Source organism: Rhinolophus ferrumequinum, chromosome 15 (genome assembly GCF_004115265.2).
Source record: "Rhinolophus ferrumequinum isolate MPI-CBG mRhiFer1 chromosome 15, mRhiFer1_v1.p, whole genome shotgun sequence".
Classification (NCBI taxonomy): domain Eukaryota; kingdom Metazoa; phylum Chordata; class Mammalia; order Chiroptera; family Rhinolophidae; genus Rhinolophus; species Rhinolophus ferrumequinum.
This window is the reverse complement of record NC_046298.1, coordinates 49,114,689-49,128,522: the sequence shown is the minus strand read 5'-3', so window position 1 is coordinate 49,128,522 and position 13,834 is coordinate 49,114,689. Positions and strand designations below refer to the sequence as shown.

The 13,834-nt window shown below is 40.5% G+C and overlaps 1 protein-coding gene across 1 annotated transcript; it reads right to left on the bottom strand.

The window, feature by feature from the left end:
* Positions 1 to 1,520: 1,520 nt before the first annotated feature.
* LOC117034619 (bile salt sulfotransferase) lies at positions 1,521 to 12,943 on the bottom strand. The gene is made up of 6 exons (XM_033127801.1): positions 12,703 to 12,943; positions 9,055 to 9,263; positions 5,476 to 5,602; positions 3,853 to 3,947; positions 2,968 to 3,148; positions 1,521 to 1,850 (listed from the first exon to the last, which is right to left on the bottom strand). Exons 1-6 carry the CDS (start codon positions 12,830 to 12,832, stop codon positions 1,738 to 1,740), a joined length of 855 nt encoding a protein of 284 aa, XP_032983692.1. The 5' UTR covers positions 12,833 to 12,943; the 3' UTR covers positions 1,521 to 1,737.
* Positions 12,944 to 13,834: the final 891 nt, after the last annotated feature.

The following is a 13,834-nucleotide window of genomic DNA, read 5'->3' as shown; positions in this document are numbered from 1 at the left end:
GCAGGCATTGCAGTTTTTGGTGTATCTCATCGATTTGCTGAGCATACTTCTCAGATGTAATGGTTTCGCCGGGATTCAGAAAGCTGTAGTGAATTGGACCAACAACAGACCACCAAACAGTGACCATGACCTTTTTTTGGTGCAAGTTTGACTTTGGGAAATGCTTTAGAGCTTCTTCTAGGCCCAGCTACTGAGCTGGTCATCACAGGTTGTCGTATAAAATCCACTTTTCATCGCACGTCACAATCCATTTGAGAAACGGTTCGTTGTGTAGAATAAGAGAAGACGACACTTCAAAACAATGATTTTTTTTTTGTTTGAGCTCAGCTCATAAGGCACCATTTATTGAGTTTTTTCACCTTTCAAATTTGCTTCAAATGCCAAATGACTATAGAATGGTCGACGTTGAGTTCTTCGGCAACTTCTCTTGTATGCGGATCAGCTTCGATGACTGCTCTCAATTTGTCGTCAACTTCCAATGGCCGGCCGTTATACTCCTCATTTGCAAGGCTCTCTTCTCCTTTGCAAAAGTTCTTGAACCACCACTGCACTGTACATTTGTTAGCGGTTCCTGGGCCAAATGCGTAGTTGATGTTGCAAGTTGTCTCCGCTGCTGTACAACCCATTTTGAACTCAAATAAGAAAATCGCTTGAATTTGCTTTTTGTCTAACATAATTTCCATAGTCTAAAAAGTCATTAGCAAAAAAACATAAAGTGAGAAATATACATTAAAATGACGTATAACATAACCACATTTAAGAATGTATTCCAGGGCTGGCCTGGTGGCTCAGGTGGTTGGAGTGCCGTGCTCCTAATGCTGAGGTCGCCGGTTCGATTTCCATATGGGCCAGTGAGCCACTAAGACTGAAACAACAGTTCTCCCTGGAGCTGGGCTGCTGTGAGCAGCTGGAGGTTGGCATAAGCTGCCTGCGGGGGGCTGCTGTGTGCTGTCATGGGCTACCGTGTGCCACCGTGAGCGGTGGTGACCGACTGCCTCAGCCAAGGGGAGCACAACGCTTATAATACCAGCATGGGCAAGGGAGCTGTGTCCTACACAACTAGACTGAGAAAAAATGGCTAATAATTACGTATTTACTTACACCCCTCACAATGTGATAACCTCCCCCCAAAACTACTCCCCTGACATTGTGTATATCTGTTACAATTCCATTGACTATATTCCCTATGCTGTACTATATATATATATATATATATATATATATATATATATATGTAATAGATGATATTCCATGTTATCCAACTTCAGCTTCAGGTGTATAGTGCAATGGTCAGGCATCTACACAGTCTATGGAGTGAACCCCTGATAAGTCCAGTCCCCATCTAACACCCTACATAGTCTCTACAACATTATTGATTATATTTCCCAAACTGTATTTCATATTTCTGTGGCTATATTGTAGCTAATTTGTACTTTCTAATCCCTTTACCTTCTCCCCCATCCTCACCCCCGCCCCATCTATCAACCATCAGATTCCCGCCCCCATATCTCTGAGTCTACTTCCATTTTGTTTTTTTGTTTATTCTGTTCTTTAGACTCCACATATGAGATTACATAACTTTTTGAAGCTGGCATGGCTTAAAGTTAATAAGGAACATGATTGTTTTCCATTCAGTATATAATGGATTGTAGGCTGAAAGTTGGCTTTGTATAAGCATGGCCGTACACAGAACATCAGGAAATTCAGCATTTAGGTCAACTCAGACATATGAGGACATTAATCCCATGGAAATAGGCCTTGAGGAAGCCCGGCCATCTTTTCTTGGTAAACTTTATCAAAGGCTTCACTCTGAGCCACTGTGAAGTGATTTTTCCAGTCTCCAGTGATTCCTGTCAAACACAGAAAACAATTACAGATCAGATATATAAATACGGTCTCAAGATTTCTTTTGAACTTCTTCTGTGTCTGTCTCTACTGCCAATCTATCATAAACAGGGAACCTGGAAAATGCAGGCAATATAGCCGAGTGGTTATATTTTTCCTATTTGGAGTCAGATGGCCATTGGTTTCAATTTGCCATCTGTCTAATATGACTGTTCCCAGTGCTGGCCTCATAATGATATTGTGAGGATTGAGAAATAACAAATGGCAATGACAACGATACCTAATATATATCAAGTACTTTCTTATACACGAGGCACTGTGTTAGGATTACATGTGTGCCCCATTTAATACGCAACACATGTCTTTAGTAGTAATAAAGTGGAGGTTCTTTTCTCCCATGCTGACTTACCCTGGGTCATATAGGTAGGAATGGTATTCTTGCTATTGAGTGCTACTCCCCAAGCAGTCCTTCCGTTTCTTTTTAACTCTCTACATTTGAACAGCATATCATTCAATTATATTACCCAGTGTTTTTCAACTTGCTGTTTCCTTAACCTAGAATGCTCTTGCCTTGGATAATCCAGCAAATAGTCCAATGTCATCATCTCATTGAGTTCTCCCCAACCAATAAATCTTCTCAATCTATGCAGTCAACACCCTCATTCCTTGAGTGTAGTGGACATGTTTGGTCTTTATTATAGGGGACTCAGCTGTAGGTTTGGACTCAAGCTAAGTCTTTCCTCTCATTTTTCTCTCCACAAGGCCCCTATCTGCTAGCTTCTTTCGGTGGAATAGATCTTCCCATTGTCCATATATGTGAAAAGAAGGTCACTCTATGGGATGAGTGGAAACTCTCTAAGGAGAAAATATGAGTAAAATGGGTGGGGCCAGATAGGTCCCCAAGTAACATATTATTCATCAGCAATGTTTCATTTTTACTAAGTTTTCTTTACAACCTTATAATACCAAAACTCATTCCTTAAACTCTTAAAGTCTGGTACCACTTATGTGATTTTTATAGATTCGGATATTTTCATTGTTTTATATCTTAGTGTATCAATACAACCAGGGGCATTTGCTGTCCATTTCATTCATGTCCTAAAATGAGAAATTCTCTCTTACCTTTTCTCAAAAATTCTCCTCTGCTGTGATCTATAAAATTATCAGGTGCTTGGGAGTAATTGCTCATTTTATTCTCTTTCATTGCCTGGAAGGATACATTCTTGACCACTGAGTTCAGTTCTTCTGGGCTTAGCTTCATGCCCAGGAACTGGCTGATCCTCTCTACACTGGCTCTTAAGTCCTAGAATGAAAACCACAAAAGAGGATAGATGAAACTAAAGTACAATAGGGAACAAGAAAACAAACAGAGACAGCAGAGAATGAAAGTAAGGAGGAGAGAGAATAGAAACAAACACAGGAAAAGGTTGAGCCCATTGTGTTCATCTGGAAAATGTGCAATCTGAGTAAGTGATTGCAGAGACTTTTTAAGAGAATGCTCTTTAGAGACAAGTAGACTATTAAATTCACATCAGCCACTTTCTTTTGATGGCAACCAACATGTCCTATGAGTATTGACATTGTCCCTTCCTGCAGGAATCCCCTTGCTGTCAGTCAATCTGGGAATATGTAAATATTTCTCGCTCCTGCCCTGACCCTGTCAAGCCCCACCGTATACTCCATCCCCGCCTTACACTGGTCCTGGGTTCCCTGATTGCATCAGATTTTTGCCATAGAATCACTGATAGCCCTCAGCAGGTATACATATGTTGTTAAGTTCTTCCTCAGTGTATGTATTAAACATTGTAAAAATACAAAAATAAGAAAATTAAAGAAAGAAAATGTGCTAAGTAAGGAGGTCAATGAAGAAAGGCAATGATACTTCTTGGTCACATTTCTGGGATAAGCACTGACTGAAAGGGTTGAATAGAAACATTAAAAAAGGAGGGATGGTAGACAGGTATGAAAAGGAGTTGGACAAAGTAAAGTTTTTGGAAGAAGTGTTACCTGTTGCAGCTCTTCATATGATATTAATAGGAAATTCTCTTTTCCTTTCATCTGTAGCCAGCCACGAACATGATCAAACCAAGAGCCATACAGCACTGTAAGAGAAGTGAGGAGGAAAGGTGACTGGTTCACACCTGTGAGCTTCATTGCCTAGGCAACTCTGCACATTTCACCTTTGCTGTAGGAATTTCATGAGCAAGTGATTAAAGTGCTGGAAATTCTTTTTCTTTTTCTCTCATTTGCATAAGAAATAGAATTCTGCATTTACTGCCTAGATGGCCAAACAGTGGGTGCTATATTAGATATCATATTTAAGAGGAGTTCCAGGTGTCCATGTGATAAAATGATTTTGAATTGTGAAGAGAATTCAGTTAGCAAATGAAAGAGCTATACTTAAACTCCACCTAGTTTGGAGTCTATATCTTTGTTCTTCTGTGAATAACAGGATATAATTAACTGTAGATAACACGTGTTTTTTGCCTCTCCTTCACCTACCCCAAACCTTTGGGACAGCGCGTCTTATGAGAATGTTTTCCTGTCACATATGCACTCTGTTCAGGTGACTGCAGCTGGGGAACCATATGTCAAGTGATCCTATCCTTATGATAATGTCCATTTTTCCCAAATAAGGCACTTGCCAAATAAGGGTCGTTTGAATATTCTTATAAATTTGTCTTTCATTTGTTTGTATTTTTCCTTGTACATATTTTTGTTCCATTGGAGAAAGGGAAATTAGACATGAAAATGTAAATGCTAGAATGTCAGAATTTGCAAAATTACCCCAGATAGGTTTGTACCATTTCTCATTCTACTAGCAACAGAGGAGCATGCCTGTTTCCCCAGAGTCTTGTTGCCATAGTGTGACTCAAATATTTTGAAACTGAGTTCTGGTAAGCAGAATAATGGCCCCACAAAGATATCCATGGACAATCCCACATTTCTGAATATGTTACTTTTCATGACAGGTGATATTTTGAAGACGGGATTAAGGATCTTCAGATGGAGAGATCACCTTGGATCATCCAGGTAGAAACAATGTCATTACAAGTGTCCTCCTAAGAGAGAGGCAGGAGTATCAGAATCAGAGATGTGATTACAATAGAGTTTGGAAGGATGTGGCCATACGCCAAGAAATGTGGGTAGACTGTAGAAGCTGGAATTTAATTCTTTCCCAGAGCCTCAAGAATGGAATGTAGCTAGGCCTTCACATTAATTTTAGCCCATAAAACATATTTTGGATGTCTAAACTCCACAACATAAGAAATATGGGATGGTTGTTTTAAGCCACTAAATTTGTGGTGATTTCTTACAGTGCAGATAGGAAACTTATACACTTCCCAACACGATAGGTGAGAAATGGCACCTCAGTGTAGTTTGAATTCACACTTCTCCTTTTTTGAGTGTGGTGAATTATCTTTTTATACGTGCATAACACTTAGAAACATAGTGTGGGAGCAAAGCATGTTTGACTAAGATTCTGTGTTAACCGGAATGTCTATAGATTTTGCAACATCTAGGTTGGATTGCAACGTGGTTGTTTAAACCATGAGAAAATATGACCTGGAGATGAAGTGCAGAAACCCCACCCTTCTCCTTAGAACCCATATTTTGAGTCAGACTCACCATTTCCTTGAAGGAACCATTCAAAATATTCTTCAAATGAATCTGTGCTTTTGGCAAGCACCATTACTTTAAAGAAATGATAACCAGAAACAATAACATCTCTGGGATTCCTCATAACGTAAATAGCCTTAAATGAAAAAAAGAGATAATGAGATTAAATGTGTCCATTTTCATGCTCCAGGACTTCTACAAGTAGAGAAAAATCCAACTTCCATTAAAATGTCAGCTACAACTCAATCTTCTTTAAGTCACTGACTTAACAAAATTTATTGAGAATGCACCATGTGGCAGACATTTACTTAGGCTCTATAGAAGGAGCTGTGAACAAGACATGGATCATTTCTGTCCTCAAGGACATTATGATACAAGGCATGGGGATGATTTCTAAAGTTTTGCAAGGAAAATTATGTTATTACATTTTGGCATCACTGTTTAAGAAGTTTTGGGCTGTGAATCAGGAATTCTGAATTTTGTTGGGACTCTGCCAGTGATCCCTATTCAGTACTCTCCCAGGAAGTTTGTTTTCCTGGCTTCTGTTTCTTTTCCTAGAAATTTCTACCATATGAACATCTCCCAGGTCCTAATCAGATAGATGTTAATAGTCTTTTATAAAATTCACAATTGTGGCATGAATAAATTCATGATGCTGCTGTAGATGGTGCAAACTTAATACAAACCTGAGAGTTTCTCAAATGTTTGCTCAAGTGGGGAGGCAGGTAGACAGAAAGGAGTAAGTAGGAGGATCTCTTAGCTTTTAAGCTCTGCTTAAGGCTTGTTTTCACATGTACAGGAGAGTCACATAGACATGGAGAAGACTTGACATACAGCTAGGTTGTTGATCATAAGTGGTTGAGAACATTTATATATCGGGGCCATGAAGGAAATCAAGCAAAGGAGTCTCGAGGTCTAGTGAGATATCTGAGCCCATGTGAAGAAGATGGAGAGATACAACAGATTTGTGTGAGTGTGTAAGGGGGGGATCATTGGCATGTGAGCACCCAGCACTAAAAGATACAATATATGTGGTTCCCTCAATTCTTCAACATCACACTCTCTAATCTTCTGAAAAGATATCTTGCCACAATTCCAGGCCCTTGACATCCTGACAAACAACCCAGCAGTGTAACTCCCTTGTGAATCTCCTAGGTAATTCTCTCAGCTTAACCCCTTCCAAAACTGGCAATAAGATATGGTGTCTACTTCTGGTGATGATGGACTAGCTGCTACTGACTCGTCTTCCAGATACAGAAAACTATAAAACTAGATGAACTATATCAGTAACACTTGTCAGACAGTACACATGAGGCCATGCAAGAGTGAGACTCACACGAGAAGGACCCTAGCAAATGGAGCCCCCGATCACCCTGCTGTCCTTGTGGGGATGATTTCTCAACCATAGCAAACAAAACTAGAATATGACCCAAGCAGAGCAGTCACAGGGACCTGAGGAGGCAAAAGTCAAAGTCAAGGGCGGCCATGTGACTGGACTTGCCATAGAGGGACATCAGGAGGGGTGGTCTGCAGAGAGGGGCCGTCTGTAAATCCATGGCTGAGGGCTGGTCTGTCATGCACAGACCAAGATCCCGAGACCCTTACCAGAGGGCAGCTATTGCTACCAGCTCATCAACACCCCTGGGACCCTGAGGAGGCACTGGAAGAAGGCAGATAAAACACATGCATCACGTCCAGTGGGAAAGGGAGAAGAACAAGTCCTACTTTTCATCAAACAATGGAACCCTAATGAAGATGGAAAGCTGCCTTTTAGCCACTGCAGAAAAAAGCCAACACCATCAGCCCTTCATTCTATATCCAGTAAAAAACAAAAACAAAAAACAAAAAACGAAAAAAACATCCTTAACAAAGGAGGATGGAATAAAGATAGTCTTAGAAACATGAAAGCTGACGGGCCTTATTGCTAGAAGCTCCACATTATAACACATCCCAGAGGAAGGCCTTCAGAGAGGGGAGCTCACAGTCACATGCAGGAAGGGGGGACGAGCCTCAGTCGGCTCTCGAATACACAAGACAGTATGTTCTTTGCTCTTGTAATTAACTGAAAAGACAGCTGACTGTTGAAAGCAAAACAACACCATAGTCGGTTATTATAATGAAAGTAAATCTAAAAATTATGGGGAAATTGCATAAAGAAAGTTTGTGGTAATTGGAATCGCTCTGTCTCCCTCAGCCACAAACTCCAGCTCGCCCTCACTCAGGCCCTGATCAAGTCCCGAAGTCGGCCTCTGTTTGCCTAACTCATCAGCGCTGATCACTGGGGCTGCCCCAATCCACCCTTTATATTTTTCTCCCTGCCTCACCCTCTTAACCTATTTATTATAGTTCTTAAACTAGATATGATTCATGAAGTGTACACTGGGATCTGATAGGAAGCTAAGCTCTCAGTAAAGAATGTTGTCACGATGTAATGAACTCATTACGCCTCTTTCTTATTATTTTCCCCAAACTCTCTAAGAGCTTTTGGATGTGGTGTGAGGACATCTTACTCATCACTTTGCTCCCGGTCCATGTGCAGAGCCTGATGCATTAGGTGCATGATACCTAAATGTATCAAGAGACAAAACTACACGAAAGCACACAGGAATGAACAACGCAGCAGGAACGCATGTGTGGAGGGATGAAACTGTCAGTGTAGACATGGAGAAATGGAGCTTTAAAGACATGCCACTAGCTCTCCATGGGCAACGTCTGCACAGCCAAGGTTGAAACCTTAGTTTTTGACACAAAATCACAATCATTTTACAGAGCTTCGTCCTGGGATTTTTTGTTTATTTGTTTTCATTTTATTTATTCTCTAATGGTCCACTATTTTCTTAAATTTCTATAATGTTTTAAGCATTCAGCCAGGTCAGTGTAAAAGAGTAAAAAACAAAAGTAACAAAATAAACATGCTCTGGGTAATGATGGTGATCACAGTCAAATAAATGAACCTGACAGAAAACAAACAGAAATACAGCACAATACTCATATATTGTAAGACCCTGGGACATTAGAATATTTTCTTAATATTCCTACCACCGCATCGCATAAGATGGTTTGAGAGAGTTTCATACAATTTGGATAATATTTTTGGTGAAATATGTTTTAATCTATAATCTCAGATGAGGGAAAATGCACATTTATAGCCCAAGGTCACTCAAGATTACAGCCTTCCTTTCGAGCTCCTGAGATTACGCATCGGAGGTCTGCGGACCAGTGATGGAAAAGACCCGCCCAACGTTGGTGACGTCATCATTGGAAAAACCCAGTTGGGTTTCAAACGTGAGTGACAAACCCACATTTTCTCTGAAACACAGGTGCTGTTTACAGTTGGGCTGCTTCCCGCGCGGTCACATCAGTGTTGGCTGCCTTGGTGGTGGTGGTGCATGCAGGGCTTTATTTACCTAAAGACTCAGTGTGCTCTGGACCAGCACCAGGGAGGGTGTCTGCAATGCGACATTGTAGCTTGGAACAATCTTTTCTAATTTCTCACTTTACTGAATCACATATTGACCATGTCCCTAACAGACAGGCATTCAGGACAGCCCGGGAAGTGATCCAATCTACATTGTGTATGTAGCTCACCTTGGCCTTGGACTGGAAGAATGACTTGGGGAAGAGTTGAATAGGGAGGTGGGAGTTGTAGGAGCGTGGGTCTTTCTGATTCTTTATGAGATCAAACCCTTCCTGGATTTCTATCCATGGTGAACGTTCCCAGTTCAAAACAGTCTTGACCCAGCTGGGATCCCCCTTGGTGTGGATCAGACTGACAATCTCCAGCATCCAGTTGGTTCCTGGATAAAGAAGAAGAGAGTGTCACCTGCTTCCGTCTGACTTTTGACTCCACCGCTACATCTTAAAGACACTGTTATTTTAGCCATGAGCCTATGTCCATGAATCCAACCTATGTTTCATTTCTCACATTACTTTGCCTTCGTCACGTTCAATCGATCCTTCATTCTTGAAACAGTCTGTCCCTTTGGTTTCCATGAGACCATATGACATTTGCCCTACTATTCTTTTTAAATAAAAAGAAATGCAACTGTGGTAAATTACATACAACAAAATTCATCATCTTAACAATTTTGATGTGTTCAGCTCAGTAATGTCAGGTACAGTCACATTGTTGTTCCCTCAGATCTCCAGAACTCTTCTTGCAAAGCTGAAACTCTGTACCAATTAAACAACAATTCACTCTTCCCCATCCTCCCGGCCTCTGGCAACACCATTCTATTGTTGGTCTCTCTGAATTTGACCACTCTGGGAACCTCATGTAAGTGGAATCATACAGTATTTGTCCTTTCGTGACTGGCTTATTTCACTGAACGTAATGTCCTCAAGGTTCATCTATGTTGTAGCATGTGTCAGAATTTCATCTTATTTTAAGGCTGAATAATATTCCATTGCATGTGTATACCACATTTTATTTATTTATTCATTCATTATGGATATTTAGGTAAATTGTATCTTTTCACTATTATGAATAATGCTGCTATGAACATGGGTATATAAATATCTGCGTCCCAGCATTCAATTCTTTTGGCATGTACCAGAAATGGAGTTGTTGGTGTCTTATTACTCTTGCTGCTACTGTTCAATATCCTTTGCTCCCTCCTAATCATGTGTACAACCCTGAACCCCCAAAACCATTGATCCCATTCCGTACATACATACAGCTTGACTCACATACGCACTATCAGGCAAAGCAGAGGGAAAATAATTAAGGCAGGAAGCTTCTATGGGCATCCAAACTCCATCAGAAGAGTGAGCTCTGCCACCTTCCAAGCCAGGGGCCTTCCATTCAAGGAGAACTTTCAGATAGTGCAGGTAAGAAATGTGGACACACACTCTCAGTGAGGCAGACACTGTTTTTGAATTTATAAGAGCCAAATGCTAGTTCTTCCCTACTCAATTGAAGCTAGGATTGACAATGCGCCTGGATGCCTGGAAGCGTTATACCAGAGAAATGTTCTGGGAAGCTTCAAGAGAAGAACGATATTTCCCACTCAGAAAGAAGGAAGGAGGGAACTGCTCAGCCACTTGCAGCCATCTGCTTCTGCCTTTGAATGAGCGGCGAGGACATACTGCTCACAACTCAGGCAGCCACGAGGAGAAGGCCCACACAGCCAGAGACACCAGCTGGTCTGCTGCACCGAATTAGTGAAATTTTGAATGAAGTAGACCACAGCCTATCTTTAGTCTTTTCATTATAAAATAAAAGCAAATCCCTGTATGTTAACATGTGTTTGTCAGGTGTTCTGTTACCAGCAGCTGTCTACATCTGCCTCATATATTTGTTTTATTTATGTTGCTCTGGACCAGGTCAGCAGGAGAAAATGTCTTGCCCCAAATATTCTTCAGCAACACACTGAATATACTGTTGAACCACTACACAAATGCCCTTTCTTAATATTTACATTTTTCCCAATTACATTCTTTCGTATCTCATATTATTTCCATTAGTCTAGAGAACATTATGTTAAGTGAAATAAGTCAGACAGAGAAAGATAAGTACCATATGATCTCACTTATTTGCGGATTCTAAAGAAAAGAATAAGTGAATGAACTAATCAGAAACAGTTTGGGAGACAATGAGGAAAAACTGAGGGTTGCTAGATGGGCGGGAGGGGTGGGGGGTGGGGGGGAGGGTGAGGGGATTGGAGGGCAATCGGTGACCATAGGATGGCCACGGGCTTGAATATTAATCTGGGGAACGTAATTTGGTGATTACCAGAAGGTAAAGGGGTTGGGGGGTGGGGGATGAGGGTGAGAGGGATCAAATGTATGGTAATGGAAGGGGAGCTGACTCTGGGTGGTGAACACACAATGTGATTTATGGATGATGTGATACAGAATTGCACACCTGAAATCTATGTAATTTTACTAACAATTGTCACCCCAATAAATTAAAAATAAATTAAAAAAAAATGACAGTGAACAAAATCAAATTAAAAGAAATACTAAGAAAAAAAAAAAACTGTAATGTCTCCCAAAAAATTCAGTATCTGGTCCAAAGTGTTAGTGGTGCAATAATTCAGAAACGCTGCCTAATCCAAATAGTTACCAAATCACTTTGTTCCCACTGCCTAAGTATTTCATAACTTCCGTGTTCTCTGTCACTATCCTAGTCCTGACCATAGCTGTCAGTTGAATCACCTATTGACATAGCCTTATCAAATCTAATCTGATGTACTGCTCCCTACTAAGCCTGCCCTCTTAAAATTCTAATTTCATAGGGAGCACCTAGTGGTCTTTGCACATATCCTGCCACTTTGCCATTTAAACGCTTTGCATGGATTTGCATTGACTTGATAATTTTCTAATTCCATAGCAAGATTTCAAGGTTCCACATTATTTTAACATTTCAAACAAATACAATCTCATCTCCTGCTACTCTCCTGCCCCTACTCTCTGCAATGTTTTTTGTTTTTTGTTTTGTTTTTTTAGATACTTGACTACCTCTCAGTATATTTGAAATCTGGACCATTCCACATATCTTGCTCTGTTCTGTTCCCTCACCTCTGACAAACTCTCTCTCCTTGAACAAACTTTAGTCAGACTCTTCTGAGCCATCTTTTCAACTAGACCTCGACCTTGGCCTTCAGTGTCCATCCTTGCTGTCCCAAGTTTTAGCAGGAATCCTGCTAAATCAGTACCAAGACTCCTCCTACCCTTGATATCTTCTCAAGGTCTGCATCCTTGATGTCCATGAACTTGACTTGCCTTAGCAAGGATCTTGTTAGGCCACTTTAGCGCAACTCTCCCAATTCTGATGTCCAGTCAAATTCTCTTAGTAATTTTCCATCCAGTGACACCCCCCCTTCCTCTGCTTATTGCCTGATAATCCTGAGCTATCTGCTATATTCAGGGTTGAATTCATTCACTCGCCCTTATTGCAAAGTCTTAAATAAAGTCTTCCTTGCCATTTAATCAAGAATAAGTTTTTCTTTTATACCACATCACATTTACTCTGGCCATCTCAGGAGAGATGTTTCCTTTTCTGCCCAGATTCCTTGGTATCCTTCCCCCTTTAACACCCAACACAATCACCTAAATCTTCCTTAGCCTCCTCTCATATAAGGCTTTCCATATCTCTGCAGTGCTCTGGTAGTCACATCCCTTTGCATTATAATTGCCTATATAAATCCCTCTCTCTGAGTCCATGCTCCATTAAGACACCACACTAATCACCTCCTTCTACCACCTCCTCAATTGCTGACTCTGCGTCCTTACCTGACTTTGGGTAAGAAAGTATAATGACATCTTCATCCTTCACCACAAATTCATCCCGCAAAGATCTCAGGTCTCTAACAGTAGCTGTAAGGAAAGGAAGCCCCTCAAACCACAAGTACTCTTTGGCCATCCCAATAAACAAACTTCCAAGGTGTGTCAGTTGTTTTGGTCTTAGCAACAGAGACAGCCACTCTGTTCCCTGTTTCTGAGCCAGCTCATAATATAAAGGGCAGAGCACCACAAGCTTCCTGTATGACAGGTAAAACCGAGAGGGTCAGTCAGTGTGAGTAATCAATCATTAACTAACTCAGGATAGTTTCTGAGGATCCATTGGTTAATTCCATAGGAGGGGGACCTAGAAGGTTAATAAATAGAGGATAAAAGACATAGATGCTTTTTCATTTGAAGGCAATTTCTGGGAAAATGAACTTGGTGCTGTTTTCCTGGTCCCATATTTATCCTCATTCTGTGGACACTTTCTCCCAGGTTCCAAGCTAATTATTGCCTAAATTGTGAACACCTCCAATCAAACAGTATATCTAGAGCCAGGAAATGGTGATTTTACTAATAGAAAAAGTCTACATCCATGTACTATTTGGTCCGGGAAAAACATTAAACCACCTTCACAAATTACGGGCAGTATTTCTAATGTTAATAGGTTGATGAAATTGGTAGATTTTTAACATCTTTCTAACCTGAAATGAGCTGATAGTTATTTACTTGCCCAATTGGTCACCTTTCAGGAGTTTATATGTTCCTGGACACTGAGATTCAGGTGGGTCAGCCAAGACTCTGTGAGCCCAAACCACTGTGCCAGGTGCAATTCCAATAACTTTCATCCTCTGTATGTCAGAAAAGTTTCACAATTTATTCAGGCTAATAGATAACTTCAGAAAATTAGGTCTATGTCCTTCCTATAATTTCTATAAAAATAGAATTATTCTGTTTCTGTGTGAATATTTAACATGGTGGTACACCGTAAAATGTATACATAGGGAAAATAAAACAATTGCTTTTGTTATTATGTGTTTGTTTATGGAGGATGTGTGATGCCTACAGCATACAGTTTGAAATAAGTAAGTCTCTTGAAGGCAGTATATAGATGGGTCTCTTTTATTGTCCATTCTGCCAT

Bases quoted from the DNA above. Each gene is read 5' to 3' on its own strand.
- LOC117034619 (XM_033127801.1), bottom strand. From the start codon at position 12,832: ATGGCCAAAGAGTACTTGTGGTTTGAGGGGCTTCCTTTCCTTACAGCT. The intron at 9,264-12,702 runs GTAAGGACGCAG...TTCTTTATCCAG, and splicing joins ACTTTCTTACCCAAAGTCAG to GAACCAACTGGATGCTGGAG. The intron at 1,851-2,967 runs GTAAGAGAGAAT...TGTGTTTGACAG, and splicing joins AGGAGAATTTTTGAGAAAAG to GAATCACTGGAGACTGGAAA.